The sequence below is a fragment of the Aphelocoma coerulescens genome, chromosome 3 (assembly GCF_041296385.1).
Source record: "Aphelocoma coerulescens isolate FSJ_1873_10779 chromosome 3, UR_Acoe_1.0, whole genome shotgun sequence".
Lineage (NCBI taxonomy): Eukaryota > Metazoa > Chordata > Aves > Passeriformes > Corvidae > Aphelocoma > Aphelocoma coerulescens.
In genome coordinates this window covers 83,277,961-83,294,989 of record NC_091016.1, presented here as the reverse complement: position 1 = coordinate 83,294,989, position 17,029 = coordinate 83,277,961, and the positions used below count along the sequence as shown (strand labels likewise).

Sequence of the window (17,029 nt, the reverse complement as noted above, 5' to 3'; positions counted from 1 at the left end):
TCTTACAACTTGCATTAAACAAAGAAACCTCATGTCTCCTAGTCTTTCTCCAAATTCAGAAGTGATCAGTTACTAAATAATTCAGATCATTTGCATATGCTTGAAATACATTTCAGCATATGAGCATTTCCATAATTTATGTGAGTACCTGTAATGGGATAATCCACGTAACGCCTTGTTTTTCCATCATAGTACTCTGTTCCTTTAACAATTACTAAATGAGCTGGAAAATTTACACCCCAAGCTAATGTGCTTGTGGCAATAAGAACCTAAGACAAAAAGAAAGATTAATGAGGTATATGTAACAAAAAGCCAACTTTTAAAATTCCATGTAAAACTCATTACATCAGGATTCAAAAAGAACACATGTACCTGGATTTTGCAGTTCACAAACAATTCTTCCACAGTTTTCCTGTCTCTTTCATGCAGACCTGCATGGTGCATGCCTATTCCAAAAGCAAGTGTCAGCTTCAGATTCGAATCTCTAACTGTGACTATGATGTCATTCATCTGTAATAGAAAGAACAATTGCTTGTTTTAAAACATATTACTCAGAATTTTTAAACTTTTAGGTTTCTTATATTTATTTTTTTATTTTTGTAGCAATGATAATTTGCTCAGTGCCATTTATACAAGCAGGAAAACAGAGCCTTCTTCAGTCTCTGAAAAGACTGTTTTTGTCAAAAAAAATAAAACTATATTAACCATAGGGGTGGAATACAAAATGCACATTACTTTATTGACATGCTAAGTAACACAGACAAGCAAATGAAAATGCTGAAAATATCTTGACAGGTCTGGCAAATACTGTGCATTCTGTTCTGTGTTTGTTTAATGCAATCCCTAGTATCAAAGGGGTTAGAACTGGTATAAAAACATAGCAAATCCCTGCAACCAGTAACATAGTAACAGTCATGAAAAATAAATTTGGCTCTCTCTAATGCCTTTGAACAGATAGACATTTCCTCAGTTTGATAATTTTGCAATTATTATTCATCAAGAAAGCTTCCTATTCACATGCTGAAATGCAAATTAATTAAAAAATTTTTTTTGAATGTGAGGTTGTAATTTATGGTCTCAAACCCTGTAGTGAAATTCAACCTCTATTAAGTGTGTTCATTTAAAACTTTTAGAAGTCCAGATAAAAAGCTATTTTTATTACTATTACTAATTTTTTCCAATCTGATGTCAATGATTTCTTGGAATAATTTTCACTACTATAATTTTAACTTTCTTGCCTACGTTTTCAAGTCATAAATTTGATAATCAGCTTATTTATTTTTGTAGACAACCTCTGTGAAAAACCTCTTAGGAATAGCAAACAAAACTGTCTTGTTAAATGATTCTATCCTTCAAAATTATTTTTATTTTTTTATTTCTAAGGTAATTTATTATTTTATGTGATTTTAATATAATTATAGCCAGGAACTTTAAAATTTATGCTCTTATTAGTGGTTTCCTGGTGCCACCAGCAGTGGCATGATGATATTGCATACTTAGGCCAGCATCATTCATGGTTGTGGGAGGTATAGCAAGGTTAGAGAAAAAAATAGTAGTGCAGAACAAATTGGTCAGGGTAACCGAATAATTTGGACATAGTGTTCAGCCTCATCTCAGACTGAGTTCTCCAAAATACAGAGGTATGACTACAATCATGTCTTCATTTCTACTTAGGACTCTTCTGATGTTCAAAATTGTAACCTCTCTAAATACTTCCTGTGTTTTATAATTCTCAACCTTAATGTGAACAGAATGATTCACTTATCTAAACTCAAGTAACTTGTTTAACTATTATAAAAAGAATCCTTAAAAGGTACAAAACCCCCAGAGAACATAACAGTTCATATTGAAGATTTTAAAACAAACAAACAGACAAACCAACAAACAATAAAGATTTTGTAAATCAACCAATTTTGTCAGGAAGAGCAATTGCAAAGCATTTTAAAAGTCTATTTGTTAAAGTAACCTTGACTAACAGAACCACAGTAACAGAGAATCCAATTAAAAAAAAAAGTTCAAGTTTTGATAGATCAATCAATTTAATCTGTCAATGGAAGCTCCTAAACTTTATTTCCCCTCACAATGCAGTTGTGTGGATGTTCCTGGGAGTTTCCTATACTATAAGACATGGAAGACATGGAAGGTTTGTTGTATAAATTGCTCTAGCACGTATAAAAGAAAAGGGTGCTTACAGAAGAAAAAAGTGAAAGGGTCTATAAAAAGGAAGGGGAGCAGAAAGAAAAAACCCAATGCATTGAGAAGAAAAGAGGGGATAAGTCCATTTAGGAAAGGGAAGCAAGAAGAGGGGTAGATAGTCAAAGATAGTAAAGAGCTGAATGAAAGGAGGATATGTTAAAGGATAAAGTTTATCTATCTAGATACAATCAGCAAACCTTTGATTTCTCTAGTCAACATGTAGACATGTGACTGCAGTGTGGACAAAATGAATTATGACCCATCTTAAAGGGTTTTTCTTCTAAGACTAAAAAATATCTGGATAAGATGGGAACACACATACTGTTTTGTCTACAATTATGACCATCAACATACAATACTAAAAATATTATCAAACCTATTAATAATTTTTTTACTATGGGTTTATTAATTCGTACTAGTACTGCATAGGGTCCCTATGCCTACGTACACACTTTGAGAAATAATAGCTATATGTGTATATTTAATAGGAAACTAAGATGAAAAAAGTAGAAAACAAAATTGGCAAATATGTGAAAAATAAACAACAAAATGCATTTACATTTTAGTTTCTGCATTCAAGAACTGACAAAAGAAATTACATTGCAAAAACATTTATTTCATTATTCACATCAAAAGAACATGATATTGGGAAAATAATGAATCTAAATCCCCTTTTCCTCTAGAACAGTACAGTGATCAAATTAGCTGATTGGGATTAGTCTATAGCCATTAGACTGCTCCTTCAGCACACGCCGTTTTACACTGGGAGCACTTCCAGCACACGACCTGAGCTAAACCTTTCTGCCATTGAGTTGCCAGCATAAAACGTCCTAAATTCACACCGCTGGGAATTTATTCAAAGATGTTCTTCTTGCTTTTACAATCAGCAGTGGTTATTTTTTTCCCCTCTGACTTGTATTAGAGCGGCAGCCTGTGGTGCTGTTAGTCATACCTGCAAAGCAGTGTAATTTACCACAGGAAAACTAAAGAACCCTTAGCAGGAGCACTGGTGCATTTACTGCTATCCTGTCATTTTAGCAGCAGGGAATCCTAGTCATTTTTAGCTGACCCCTTACTTTCACATAAATCACTGTAATAAACATAACTGTTTTACCCATAGGCACAATCCAAGGCTTAAAATTCTCATGACAATTTATTTAAAAATATAACTCCCTTATGTCAGTGTAGTGTAAGAATATTATAACTTTCTATTAAGAAATAATGGCACAATTAATAGGTTCATTAACCAGAAACAGACACAGCACTGTGACTATAAAACAAACCTAACATTTCTGCATTGTTATGACTCAATTACTATTTATCTTTCTGAAAACAACTGTAATGTTGTTTTACTCACAGAAGGATAAATGAAATATGTTTTATCTTAAGAACTGAAAAAAGTATATTAAAATAATATAAGGAAATATGCATCCCACTGGCATTAAAAAACCCTGTACAACACCAATGCAGGGAACTTAATGCCAGGAGGGATTTTTCCCTGGACTCATAGACAGGCAGGATCAGGCCCGTGCTGAAAGGTTTTGCTATCCTTCATAGGTTTTTTTTTGATGAACAAAGAAAAATATCTCCTGAAAACCAATTGGGAAATCTTGTAGCATCGTAAAATATTTATTCTAAAAAATAAACTTTATTTCTACATTTTCTCTTCTAATTTCTGAACAAACTCGATTTTTCTCAAACTACTAAGTAGTCATTTTCTTTGTTCCTGCACATATGTAAACTGTTGAACCATTTACTTAAAGCTAATAGAACTTTTTTTTTTATATTTTAAATTTATTATACTTAAAAAGCTTTTGTAGAAAGATAGGATTCCATTTAAGCAGATACATTACCCTGTGCCTGAAATACATTCCAGTCAGAGTATAATTCAGCAAGTTGATGACAATGCTGGCTCCAAAAGAAAGGAGGAGACCAGATTGGACAAGAATGAGCTAACAGATTGTGCAGCCCAATTCTGTCCCTTTGAGTGTGATATATTGTTTCAAGATGCTAAAACCCCATACTTTCTCAAAGCGTATCTGTTGTGCTGGTTTTCCCATTTTCACAGAATCCTCATTATTAGTACTCTCTACTCTTTTCAAAGCACGTCAGACTCAGACCATATGCCACTGAATAATGCTTATCAATTGTCTAAAATGCCCAATAGAAGAAAGATCTGCCAAACAAAAGAATCGTGAAAGTTATGAAGTCTTTTACAAAAATAATTACATATTTCACATCTGCTACAGATGTTAAGTGAAATAAAAACATCTCCTTGTTATAACTAAATGGTAATTTTTATGACACACTTTTGTGTCATAAAACCAACGTCTTGTAGAAGGAAGCTGAACTTCTATAATGAGTGAAACACTTAGAAATCATTCTTGGGTACCCTCCTGATCTTTCAAAGCAGAAAAAATAATCATCTTACAAAATTATTTTTGATGAAAAGCTGACTTATACTTCAGAACTACCCCACACAGAACAAGATGCCTAAAACAACTCAAATAAGATTATTCAAAGAACATTTTCAAATGTGGTTTAAACAGTTAAAATATATTATTAAATCATACTTAACAATACATAATAATACATTAGACTATAATAATATATTAAAACATTTAAAAAGACACATTTAAATGACAGCAATATACCTGTTCATGACCAGTGTCATGACACAGACCACTTCTATTCCTGTTTTATAGCACAACATTATCTCAAAATATTAACATGGATATAATAGGTTCTTTGATTTAAAGGTCAGTGAAGGAAAAACCATCTTTTGTCTTTCCAAGAATTCTTAGGACTTTTTTGTTGGCTTTGGGCTCTTTTGTTTTGTTAACAATGCAAACCAGAACTATTGGTAAAATTTCATTCACTTTCATGCATATGTCTATGAGCATTTCCACATAATGTACAAACACATACAAACTAATCCAGAATTAGTGCACAGATGTTTATACACTCACATGTCTAAAAGGGCAAAATCAGGATGGGTCTGATTCGTTCTTTTGCAGTCAATGAATGTCCTTCATTCAAGGGCCCTTGAATTCGGTGGTGGCAAACTATTGCCTGATATGGATGCTATTGAATATTACTGTAGGTATGTTTGTGCTAAAGGATATTAGTTATTTCTAGAGGTTTCATAAAGAACAGTCTTAACAAGATGCAGATGGTAAAATGATGCACAAAGCAGAATGCAAAAACCATTGTGGTTAAAGTTAAAACTATGTACACTGGTACATGTCTTCTCCCTCCTTGCACTGTAAACATAGAAAAATAAATAAATAAATCCAAGTATCTGGACAGGGAATAAATTTTTAAAGAAACCCCACCAAACAAATAAGAAAACACCCTGCTTGTCTGCTGGTGAGTACTGCATTCTAACTTCAAACAATAAACCATAAATACTACTTTTGTACTTTTGTTTTAGGTTAAAAACAAAAAGCTGTAAAAACATTAGAGAAAAATAAATAAACTGAAAACTTGATTCTAATAAATTAAGTTGTAAAAAGATTGCAACATTTTCTGCCACCACAGATGTAGATGCAATTTCTGACAGAGAAGGACTTGTCCCTCTTTAATCAGCTCCTAATGTAGAACAGTATAACTGATCTTACCCAAGCTGACCATCAGAAACTGGTCACACTGTCTGTTTCCAAAAGGATAATCTGAGCTATCTTCCCTTTTAACAAGAGAAGTAATGGGTCACAAGCTTGAACATGACAGTCCTGGCTGACAAGACCATATTAGAATTTTAGCTGGGAAGTGTGTATTTAAAAATCCTCTAATGGTTATACAAAAAACCCAGGGTAAGCATAACATTTTCTTTTTCCATGGGCATGTTGGCATCAAAGAACAAGAAAAAGAAATGAAGAACCACTCTTATTTACAGATGTAGTCTCCACTTTGAGATGCACTGTCCATTCACATTTCTGTCATGATGCACCTGTGCCTCAAAAGTATAACCAGGACAATCTTTACAGAGTGATATCTTATGAAGAGTCCTTGCTATTATTGCAGAAGGCAAGGAAGACAGCTTCTGCTGCTGCTTCTTCACTCTTCAGTGAAAAATAAACTCAACTCAGTCTTGGGGCATATTGTAAGAGAGATAGAGAGCTCATTTTGGAATGTGTATGGACAATGCACCTTACAGAACAATTGAAAAGCATTTCTAAGGCTCTAAAGGTAACTACTCTTTTTTTTCCTGGAGACTGCCCACTCATACTCTGGGAAAACTGCAGCAGTCCTGCTTAAATCCTGGAGAATATCTGCATGTGTAATTGGAAAATGTAGGGGTGAGCTTTGAAGCATCAGATACAAATCCTGGTAAGAAGGGTATTTCAAACATCATTGGAGGCTTCCTTGGTCAGACAAAAGTACATGTAATACATGAGGTCTTTGAGTGGCCATTTCTTCACAAAAAGCATGTACATAGCCTGAAACTTAGTTGAATAGAATCTATTAAGCAAATTTAACTATTGTAGTGCTACAACAGGTCTAGCAGAACTGCAAAACAGAGCAATATTAGAAACAGCAATTTTCATTAAGTACTGGCCAGTTTTATGAAGTCTGATTGCTGTCTCAACTTTCTGCATACCTTTCAGCTTTCTGAATGCTGTAATGGGTATGAGCCAAAACTTGCACATCAGACATAAAATTCAAGAAAAGTGTCCAGGAACAGCCATTCCCAAAACCTAATGGAGCTGCCTATAACATACATATTTTTCAGAAGATGCATGTATAAGAAAATTCCTTCTTGACTAATTTCAGTTGCACCTGTTAGATAATGACTCCTATGAGGGAAAGAACATCTTGTATGATTCCTCCATGATCCAGGCAGGCTGTTACCCATGTTGGTGGCAACAGTTCAAGAGTTGTTTCTGTATGTCACATATAGATACAAATATGTATTCTAGAAGGTTCATGCAAGTTCATGTCATTTGAAATATATCTGATTGATACATTGCCTGAATTTGATAATTGGAGCTGGGTGGCAAAAACGGAGGTAGATTTGCCTGTTACCTGAGAGTACTGTGAAAAGCAGCCTGGTAGTTTGTGAACAGAATCATTCATCACAAGCTTCAAACAAGAGCCTGTTTTACCACCACAGGCAGAATCTCTACATGAGGGAAGATGAGGGAAGCTAAGATGATGGCATAGCTGATAAAAAAAGGTCCAGTATTGGTAACAACAACATTAACAAAGACCCAGTACTGGTCTCTGCTGTATTCCAATCTCTTCCCCACAAGGTCTGAATCTCTCTGATACCATCACAAAGAGTAACAAAGAAAAAACTCTTTTAATGGCTGTAAGAATCTGTCTCTACCTCAACATCAGCCCTTTAGAAGCTATTATGGATGGCACTGTTTTACAGCACTTCAAGAAGCCTTATGAAATCTACTCACTGGGAAGCTAACATAAACAGACGAGCTTTTAGCCATCATGTAGCAAACTCAATTGCACCATTAAACAAAACTTGTGAATTCTCAAAGGAATCTTATGTCAGCCAAAATTAATATTATACAAATAAGGCCGACTGAAGAAAAAATGCCATGGTCTGCTGTACAGCTTGCTAACTTTGTATACACCCATGAAAAATCTCATATATCTCAAAATACTTCAGAGTTAAGAATTATGACTATTTTGAAAGTAAAGTAATTTTTCTGTAAGTCCCCCTAAAGGAACAGTGGTTGGCAAAAAAAAACAAACATGAAAAACTGACAGGAAAAAAAAATTGTTGTTTAAAAGGCAACAACAATTTAATTCTTCTAACTGGTCCATTTTAATCCCATATGGAATTGAGAAACACTTGAAATTTTGGACAAGGGTTTAAGACATGGAATACCTACCATAAAGTATTTGCTAGTTCTACTTTTCAAACTTGAAAACATTAAAGCAATCTGTGGAGAATTTTGTCTATTTCACCTAGTCTAAGCCTGACCCTAACGTTACTTGAGATTAAATTTTTTAAATTAAAGACCCCCTAAATTATGATTAGGGTTTATTATTATTAAAAAATTAGGCAGGATATACACTATGTATGTAGCACTACTAGAGCTTTGTCCTTTCTTTCAATGTCAAATGAAAGTCAGGCTAATCATGCTCATTTAAAACACAAAACTACATAGTCCCATAGTCCCATAATTACCTAAAGAAATGTCCACTTGAAATTGTGGGTACTTCAAACAGAATTGTGTTCTGCCTAATAGTGGTAAGATATAACAACTTAGAACTTAATCCTCAGTCTTTTACATTTACGTAATCAGAACTGAGTAACTTGGTAGGTATCTCATGCTCCAAACATTCAGCTTATTAATTCAAATATAAATCATATGCAAATGTTATTAAACTAATAAATGCAAAGTCTGCTTGTCCTTGTTGGCTCCTATTTCAAAACCTTCAGAGGTTTATTCTGAAACATGAAATTCAAAGACTCCTAATAGAAAACCCTTTTCCAGCAAGTGAAGAAGCTTCAGTTACAGTTCTTTTTGGAATAGCAGTGGCTCCCAGGACATGGGGAAACTATTCATAATAATGCAAGTCATTTAGGGCAAGTTGCCCAGTGCATATTCTAATTGTAGGTGAGATTACTACAGTAAACCAGCACAAGGTACTAGAGTACTCTACTAAGTAATAATAACTTGGATATGAGACGTTTCTATTAAGTTCAAGAAAATATTAAATAGAGGTTCTACAGCTAGAAAAGCACCATCAAGTTAAGATACACTTTAGCAGTAATACTTTATCAGCCAAGACAGCCATTTTCTATTTTAAAATCCATCCAAAACAGGAAGGATAAAGATGTTATGCTTTATCTCTGAAAAATCACATTTTATTTTTTGGCAAAGAGCAAATAAACACAAACAATATAATGTAGAAATCTACACTTTTTCGCATATAATATTTACAATTGTATAACAATTGATAAAACTGTTTATATCTAAATATTCATACAGTATTCAACTTGGATTTTATGTTTGTGATTCCTGCATTTTGCTTTGTTTTGGCTCTAAATTATCACAGAAATTCCTAGTAGAAGATCTGCAACAATCAGAAAAAGCTAGTCTCCAAAATCTAGAAAATCTGAATATCAACCAAAAAAACCCGTTTTGCAGCAGTGATACAGTATAATCAGGACCATTAGTGCAGAAGGAAATAAATAATACTGTATTCAGAGCAGGTGCCAAACTGAGTGAATTAAATATAATCTGAATCTGGTATACAGTTTGAAGAATGCAGATAAAAGAGAATATTGAATGGTTGTTTATTATTTAGCCGTCATTCACGTTTTGAAGTAAACAAAAGAAGATTTAAAAAAAAATAGAAGAAAATGTAATTAAAAATTATATTGCTTGAAAAAGAATAAAAAAAAAAGCCTTTACTCTAGCACTGTTTAACATCTAAGTGTTTGACTTTCCAATCTTTACATTCTTGAAACAAAGATATTGGCAGAAGCATTCGTTACTTTTTTTATATCATTGATTTCATTAATATGCAAGACTGAACCATTGCTAAATGATTGGTTCTGCAGTATATCTATCTATGAATATCGATGGATGCATGTATATACATAGGTACATATAATCACACAGATATATATGCATATACATATACAAAATGCATCTCATGAGAAGGATGATTTTTCTCCTAAAACACTGAAAGAGACTTGGTTTAGATTTCAGCTCAACATCTATATGTCACAGATGTCCAGCTGTAAACTTTAGAGAGCACTAGCCCTCTTTCTTTTAGTCTTTGTCTTATCTTGGTATCAAAGACTTGCACCATGTGATATATGTTGTCTGGGACCATGGAACTAGCATTAATAAGAGATATGCAGGAAAAAACAAAGATAAAAGAGTTTGTGTTCTGAAGTTCCGCTCTCGCACAGACGCTTCTATAGCCTTAATGCTGACACTACTTTTAATACATAAGGAAATTTAGCATATGCACAACTCTTTCAAGATCTACCCTCAAACGGCTCCTTTGTTTTAGATCATATTTTTTTTTTTCAAACAAACATCAATAAAATAGAAGCAAAACACAAATAAGGAAGGTGAAATTATTCTACCTCTCTTTCATCCATCTTCAGCCATTGTTTGGGATCATCCTCTGTGGCTAGGAAAGCTATGAGATCTAAGGCAGTAAGCCTTGTCTGACGTCTGGATGACACAAAAATAAGAACAGGCTTGGCTGGAGAATGACTCCGAATTGCTGTTGAGCAAAACAGAATTTGAGAATTAGACCCTTTAATGACAAAAATGAGAGTTTCTCTTTGCGATCCCATGACAGCTGATAGACCACTCTGCAGATGACATACAGGTGTGTCTCCTGAGTCTCTATTCTGCTGGATGGATAATGGGTACAACTGAGGTGAGAATACACCACCTCTGAACCAAAGACCATAAAACTACGCTTAGCTGAGTCTCAGTCGATTTCCCCTGCTACTTCAGTGATCACTAAGCTAATTAAGAGAACCAGTTATGAAAAAAACCCAACAAAACACCACAAAACCTAGACGAGCTTTCTAGACTTCAAGCTTGCGAAGTTCTCTATCTCAGCCTAATAAGTATGTTAATGTTTTTTCTACATTATTGTCTCAGACTAAGTGCCATGAAGGTCTAAAATTTGCTGTCTGACCCAGAGCTCAAACTGCATCAACTCATGTCAGCCTATGAAGGATCACTTCAATCTACCAATATCAGAAAAGGTAAAAAAAGTAGAAAGTGACTTTTCAATAGCTGCTGTGAAAGTAGGCATTACAGTACAAGAGAACTTTGTTTCTGTGTTTACTAATTAGTCTGATATATTTAAACCAATTACAATATATTTAAACCAGTTATGTTTTAGGACTTTTTTGAAAAGCATTTTCTTGCTCAGCCAATCTTTAAAAAGTTTCAGCTTGCAGTGAAATTGTTATGGTCTCAGGAATAAGTATTGCCATGAAAATGCTAAAATAACCTTGACTGTATCATGTCAAACCAGTGGGGAACAGACTGCGCAATAAATCATATTTATAGAGATTTTCTAACTTCAACAAGCACTAGAAGTATAAACAGGTGTACCTAGAATTTCAAATACTCTCTCTAAACCACTTATAAATCTGTTTGTGTGTTTTCTCATGTAATTCTCATTCAAGAAATTAAATTTATGTATTGTTAATTTCTGAAAACTATTTCATACTGCCCACCAGCACATATTATTCCCCAGTTCCTGAATACTACCCACCATGTGCTCCTGCATATACACACACGATGCAGTTGGGAAATTACTGAAATAGGATAATTCATGTGCATTTATATCTTACAACTACATATACCAATATATCTATACATTTTAAAAGCCCAACATCTAATGGATTTTTGTTGCTTCAGGAACAGGTGTGGCAGCATAGCCCAAGACAGATTTATTGTTCATTAGTGTTTTTGTACAATGCTCTTGTGGAGGTGTAAATAATCTGAGATGTCAAGATTGGTCTCTAGTCCACAATCAATACTTTGCTTCTGTCATAAGGCTAATTAAAGCAGCTAAAAAGTCCCCTCACAAATGTCACCTCACAATCAACAGCAGTTCAGATTACAAAATTTATTTTGGAGGTTATTTTTAATTGATATAATAAATATTCCTTATGTAACGAAAACAAAACATGTTCAAATAAAATACAAGAGAGTTTTTCCTAAGTCTATACTGCTTGCCAGCTTGGTTAAGAATAAAAAATTGGAAACAGAAGCAAATCTGGATGCACTACAAATTTTGAATTTTATGGTTATTGCTTTGAAACTAGAATTATAGGAGGTTAGCCTGACTTGCAACTTCTGTTCTGTTTTAATGCTTACATGCAGTGGTCCATATGAAAATACCTCAGCAGATTAATAATATGAATGGTTTTATTGCTTTCTAAATTTCAAATATTTTTACACAAATATTTCTTTCTGGTGTCAAACACTAAGAGAAAACACATTTTATTTCCCCTTTGCTAACACTAATTTTATTCTTCTGTTCTAAATACATTACATTCCTCTGTTACATGTTGCATTTGCAGCACACTTTATGTTTCAGACAAATAGCTTTGGGCCATTAGCAGAGCAGATTCCCCCAATACATGCCAAGAGTACATACAGTAACACATGTTGCAAATGTGCTGCAAATAACTGTGTAAAGTCCCTTTTTCTTTTACAGAAAGAAGGAAAGGGTCTAGGAGCTTGTTGCTTACCCTGAAAAGCAGGTTTGTTCATGCTGGCCATGCGAGGACAGTAGTGCTGGCCAGGGAAGCCCTGAATGTGCACCTCCAGAGGAACTGGGCGCACTGACGGTCGGAAGTTGAACAGACCCATCTACAAGAGAACATTTTTTTCAAGTTTAACCTTGAATTATCTTATCAATTGCTATTTTGTTTTGCTGCAGGACAAATACATATCCATTTTCTAAAACTTTTTTCATACCTGATTAATGTTTAGCCAGTCAGCAAGGTCTCTGGCATTTGCTAAAGCAGTGGACAAACCAACTACTCTTACAGGCTTCTCTGTGTGAGATGAGATAAAGTTTGTTCGAGACACAATGACTTCCAATACTGGGCCTCTCTCATCCCCTAGTAAATGAAAAGTCAATTGAAAAACAGAGAAGAAGAAAAGGTTCAGATATCAAAAAGTATATTCACATCATAAGTAACAGCACACTCCTTTAGCAATCAATTAGCAATGATTCTGATCAAAAGCAGTGAAACATGCTCACCTAGAAGATGGATCTCATCTATGATAAGAATGGCAACCTTCTGAACATAGCTTCTGTTCTGCCAGCTTCTGCTGACACCATCCCACTTCTCTGGGGTAGTAACAATCAGGTCAGCTTGGGCAATAGCTCTCATATCAGGAGTCACATCTCCTGTCAACTCTACAACCCTGTAATCAAGAAGGACAGTGGCTTGGCTTTACAAAGCTTTAAAACATCTTAATGTTCAAATATTTACTCCTTAACTTAAATTCTTAAAAGAGGAAAGAAACAAAATTAAGCAAAGTAATTTTGCATCTTGTCAAACACCTTTAATAGGATTTTCAAAGTTGTTTTAAATAAATAAACCTCTCTCTTTGTTCCTCTAGTAAACACCATATAAATACCAAATACATTCCTTAGCAAAATCATACAAAAAGAAGAGGACAAATATAAGTCCCAACCGATGGTTAGTTGATCAAAATGAAGATAACATAATACTGGTATGATGTAATGTGAATCATAACACCCTATCATAGACAGGATGAAAGCTTTCATGGAGGCTACCACATTGCTGCCTGCTGTTCTGCATGGATCTCTGGTTTGAATAATGAGGCTAAACTGCAGTGTGTATTGCATTTGCTGGTGAAGGTCCATTAAGGTGCAGAAATTAGCCTGAGATTACTTTTTGAAGAAGATTAGAAGAGTTTTTCCAATTGTTTGCAGCATTTGTGATGATCCATCATTTTAGATGGATGCATTACAATGGGTTTTTGACATTTCAATGACACATTCTACATCCAGTTGAACCTGTTGAATCTAAATCTAATATAAATTCCTCAAAGCAATCTGTATCTTCTGTTCAAAATTTCAGACACAAGTAATTGCAAATTTCAAGAAAGAAATATTAGTATAAAATATTTTATCTCATTGCTGTGATAACAACAGGAATATTACTGGTAATTTCAGGTACACAGAACAGCATCTGTTTCTCTTGTGGCATGCTTTGAGCTTAACTTAGGAAAAAGGCTATATTTAGAAAAGGTGAAGGACCTAAATAACGCATCCTATGGATAAAAATTTTAATTCAGGAAACTATAATTTTGGAAAGCATCAACATGACTGATCTACCTTATAGATCATAAAGTAACGGCTGAACTCCAACACCTGGGACAATCAGCAGGAATTAATGTTACCAAGGAATAAAATTATATTAATTTATATATGAAGGACGTAGTATGACTATTATTATACAGTTCATGCAAGTCCTGTATGTTCCTTACAGCTGAGGTTTCTGACAAGAGCTTATTTTGACTTATATTTTCAATTTTGAAGGATACTGTGGACTGAAATCTGAGCTTTGTTTTTTTTATACTGGCAAGCAATGAGAACAAAAATAGCTGGGTATCAAAGTGTATCCCTTTCTTAGGTTTGATTTTGATCTATCACTTTTGATCTATCATTTTTGATCTTAGTTTTGATATATCACTACAGTGACTATTGATAGAACTTTTCAAGTACTAGGAATTTGAAGGACAGTATAAAACCAAAACCCTTTTTGAAATACTCATAAGTACTTTGAGATTTTATTCATACTTGAGGAGCTGTTCTTTTGCTTCTCAATTCTCTGACTAGGTAAGGAGAAACATACTTTTTACCAAGCTTTTCTTCAATCCTAACTTTCCAGTCCTCAATCCTCTCACGGACGAGTGCTTTTAAGGGTGCAATATACACTGCCTACAAAAGAAAAGGCACAAAACTAGAAGTTAAACAAGAAACCTTTATTAAAGTGTACCTACAACACATAGTATTTGTAAGATTTGAACATACTCATAATTTATAAAATAAATAAAGTCTGAGTCCCTTAAATGACCTACAGCAGGATTATATTTAAAACAGACATAATGCTTGAAAATCCTGTTTGTTTCCTGAGCAATTAATAAGCAAATAAATTCAGATAAAGAATAATTTCTTGAAGTATTCAGCACATCTTTTAAAATCAAAACCTAGATGTGTAAATAATGGGGTTTTTTTGCCATGACTATAAAATCTGCATGTTAACATTCTGGAATAGAAATAATTTCTAGCAAGCAATATCTTACCTGATTTCTATTTATGTCATTAAATTATTAAAACATGACCAATTAAATAAAAAAGCTGATTATTTTAAGCAAAATGTCACAATATTTTTCCCAAAGAAGCCTGCAGAGCAGAGGGGAATACGCTCACATGTACAAACAATATTTACTTGTAGATTTATGGTTAAAAATTCTAAAGCTTTTGAACATGAAGAAACTGCTACATGAAGAATTCACATAGATTCTTTAAAATATATAGCCAGGCTTACAGCTTTATTAAAACCTAAAAGATGCATTCCTTTAAGGACTGGCTATTTTGTATGTCTCACAGATAAGTTGAAAGTGTATGAGTGACTTATTTACCTCACTTGGACTAGCAAATTACATGAAGATATTTAAATTCAAAGATGATTAAGGAATTTATGTACACAATTTCTGCTAATAGAAAGGTTATACTTTTTAAAAATCTCCCAGTCAGATACAAATATCTTTTCGAAAGACTTTAAAGCTAAAACGTGGTTAACTGAGACAATATGGCTAAGTCAAGAAACAGATATATATTCACTTTGAAAACAAAACTCCAAAAGGTGAGTTGTTCAACTTTTAGGCAATTTAAAACACAGGGGGGAGCTGGAACAGAATATTGGCTTGTAGTAATTAACTGCACCTTATTTGTTTAAATAATAGAGAGACTGGGCTAGTTGTATTCACATGGAAGGGAACTAACAGCTATAAAGCAGTACCTCTGCTAGTAGAAGGAGATTAAAGCAGGAAACGCAGTTAAGTAAGGATGAAAAGGAAATCCAGCATGCCTGAATGTCGTGTTTGTAGATTTAACTCTAGTTGTCAGCTGATTAAAATAAATAGTTGAAGTAAAAGCGCAGTGTACCTAATGCAGTACCATTTTGTATCCACGCACATACAAATTGGAGAAAGTAAAATTCAGTTCCCCATAGTTTTCTTCTAGGCTTTTCTATTGCTGAATAAACACTCATAACAAAATTACTCTAGTAAACCTATTTTACAAACCTTTGATGTGGGATACTTGTTAAAAACTCTAAAGATGGCTAATTCAGCTGCAACAGTTTTTCCAGAACCTGTAGGCGCTCCAAGAAGAACATTGCAGTCTGTGTGATAAAGAGTATGAAATATCTGTGTCTGGATAGGGTTGAAGTGTGTGAATTTGTACAGGACTTCATATTCACGATGTCCCAAGGCTGTGATAGGCAAAGGCTGAAGATCCAGAAGCTCTAAAACCACAAAATAATCGTTAAGTGCATGACAAGAGATGCCATGACATGACATAGCTTGTTATGAAGATAAATACACTAACCAGTAATTTAGTGGAAAACAATTTACACTGAAAAATGTTTTACTTAGTATCTCATATGACAGAGAGTACACATTTGGGTAATTGTTCACTTTGATGAAGAAAAATAGAAAGTTGTTTTTATAGCTCTGAAATCTTTCTGCAAGTAATTTTTTAAGTACTCTGATAGCTGTGAATCAGTTATTTGCATATATTAATCTTTTTCTTATAGCTGTTTTCTTTTCACCCACTTGTAGTAAGTTCTAAAAATCACTGTGTTAGATCATATGTATGTCCAGCTTCTTATGATAACAAAATGTGGAGTATTTAAAGTTCAAGGGGAAAAAAAAATCTATTGAAGAAGGAAGGGTTCTTTGGCGTTTCCAAGTTGATGGAGTAATACAAATCAGATGAGTACAGCTAAATTTTGCATCTAATCCTTTAAATGTATAATTAAAGACATAATCTTAATAAATAAACAAACAGCTTTTCAATATATAATTCTCAATATATCTTGAGGGCATCTGCTATCCAAATAATTAGAGATTGTGGAATTTGGAAGATGATACATATAACCAGATTGGATTTGGAATCCTACCAAATTAAGGAGACTGCAGTGATTCTGCTATGCAGATGCTTGCTTTGAAGTTCGGGTTGTTTTTTTTTTTTTGAGGCTGGAGGTCTCCTTGTCTTTTCAGGGTGCTTCACATTAAGGTATGATATGGGAGTCATAAAATCT

The 17,029-nt window shown here is 33.9% G+C and overlaps 1 protein-coding gene across 1 annotated transcript in view; it reads right to left on the bottom strand.

Annotated features, from left to right (window-relative positions):
• ASCC3 (activating signal cointegrator 1 complex subunit 3) overlaps positions 1–17,029 on the bottom strand; it is a 256,973-nt gene that overhangs the window by 58,194 nt on the left and 181,750 nt on the right. The window contains exons 25-32 of the mRNA XM_069011075.1: positions 16,011–16,231; positions 14,555–14,640; positions 12,928–13,094; positions 12,639–12,784; positions 12,410–12,530; positions 10,268–10,410; positions 373–510; positions 149–269 (exon numbers count right to left, since the gene is read on the bottom strand). Coding sequence (XP_068867176.1) covers positions 149–269; positions 373–510; positions 10,268–10,410; positions 12,410–12,530; positions 12,639–12,784; positions 12,928–13,094; positions 14,555–14,640; positions 16,011–16,231 — 1,143 coding nt within the window. The remainder of the gene's footprint in view (positions 1–148; positions 270–372; positions 511–10,267; positions 10,411–12,409; positions 12,531–12,638; positions 12,785–12,927; positions 13,095–14,554; positions 14,641–16,010; positions 16,232–17,029) is intronic.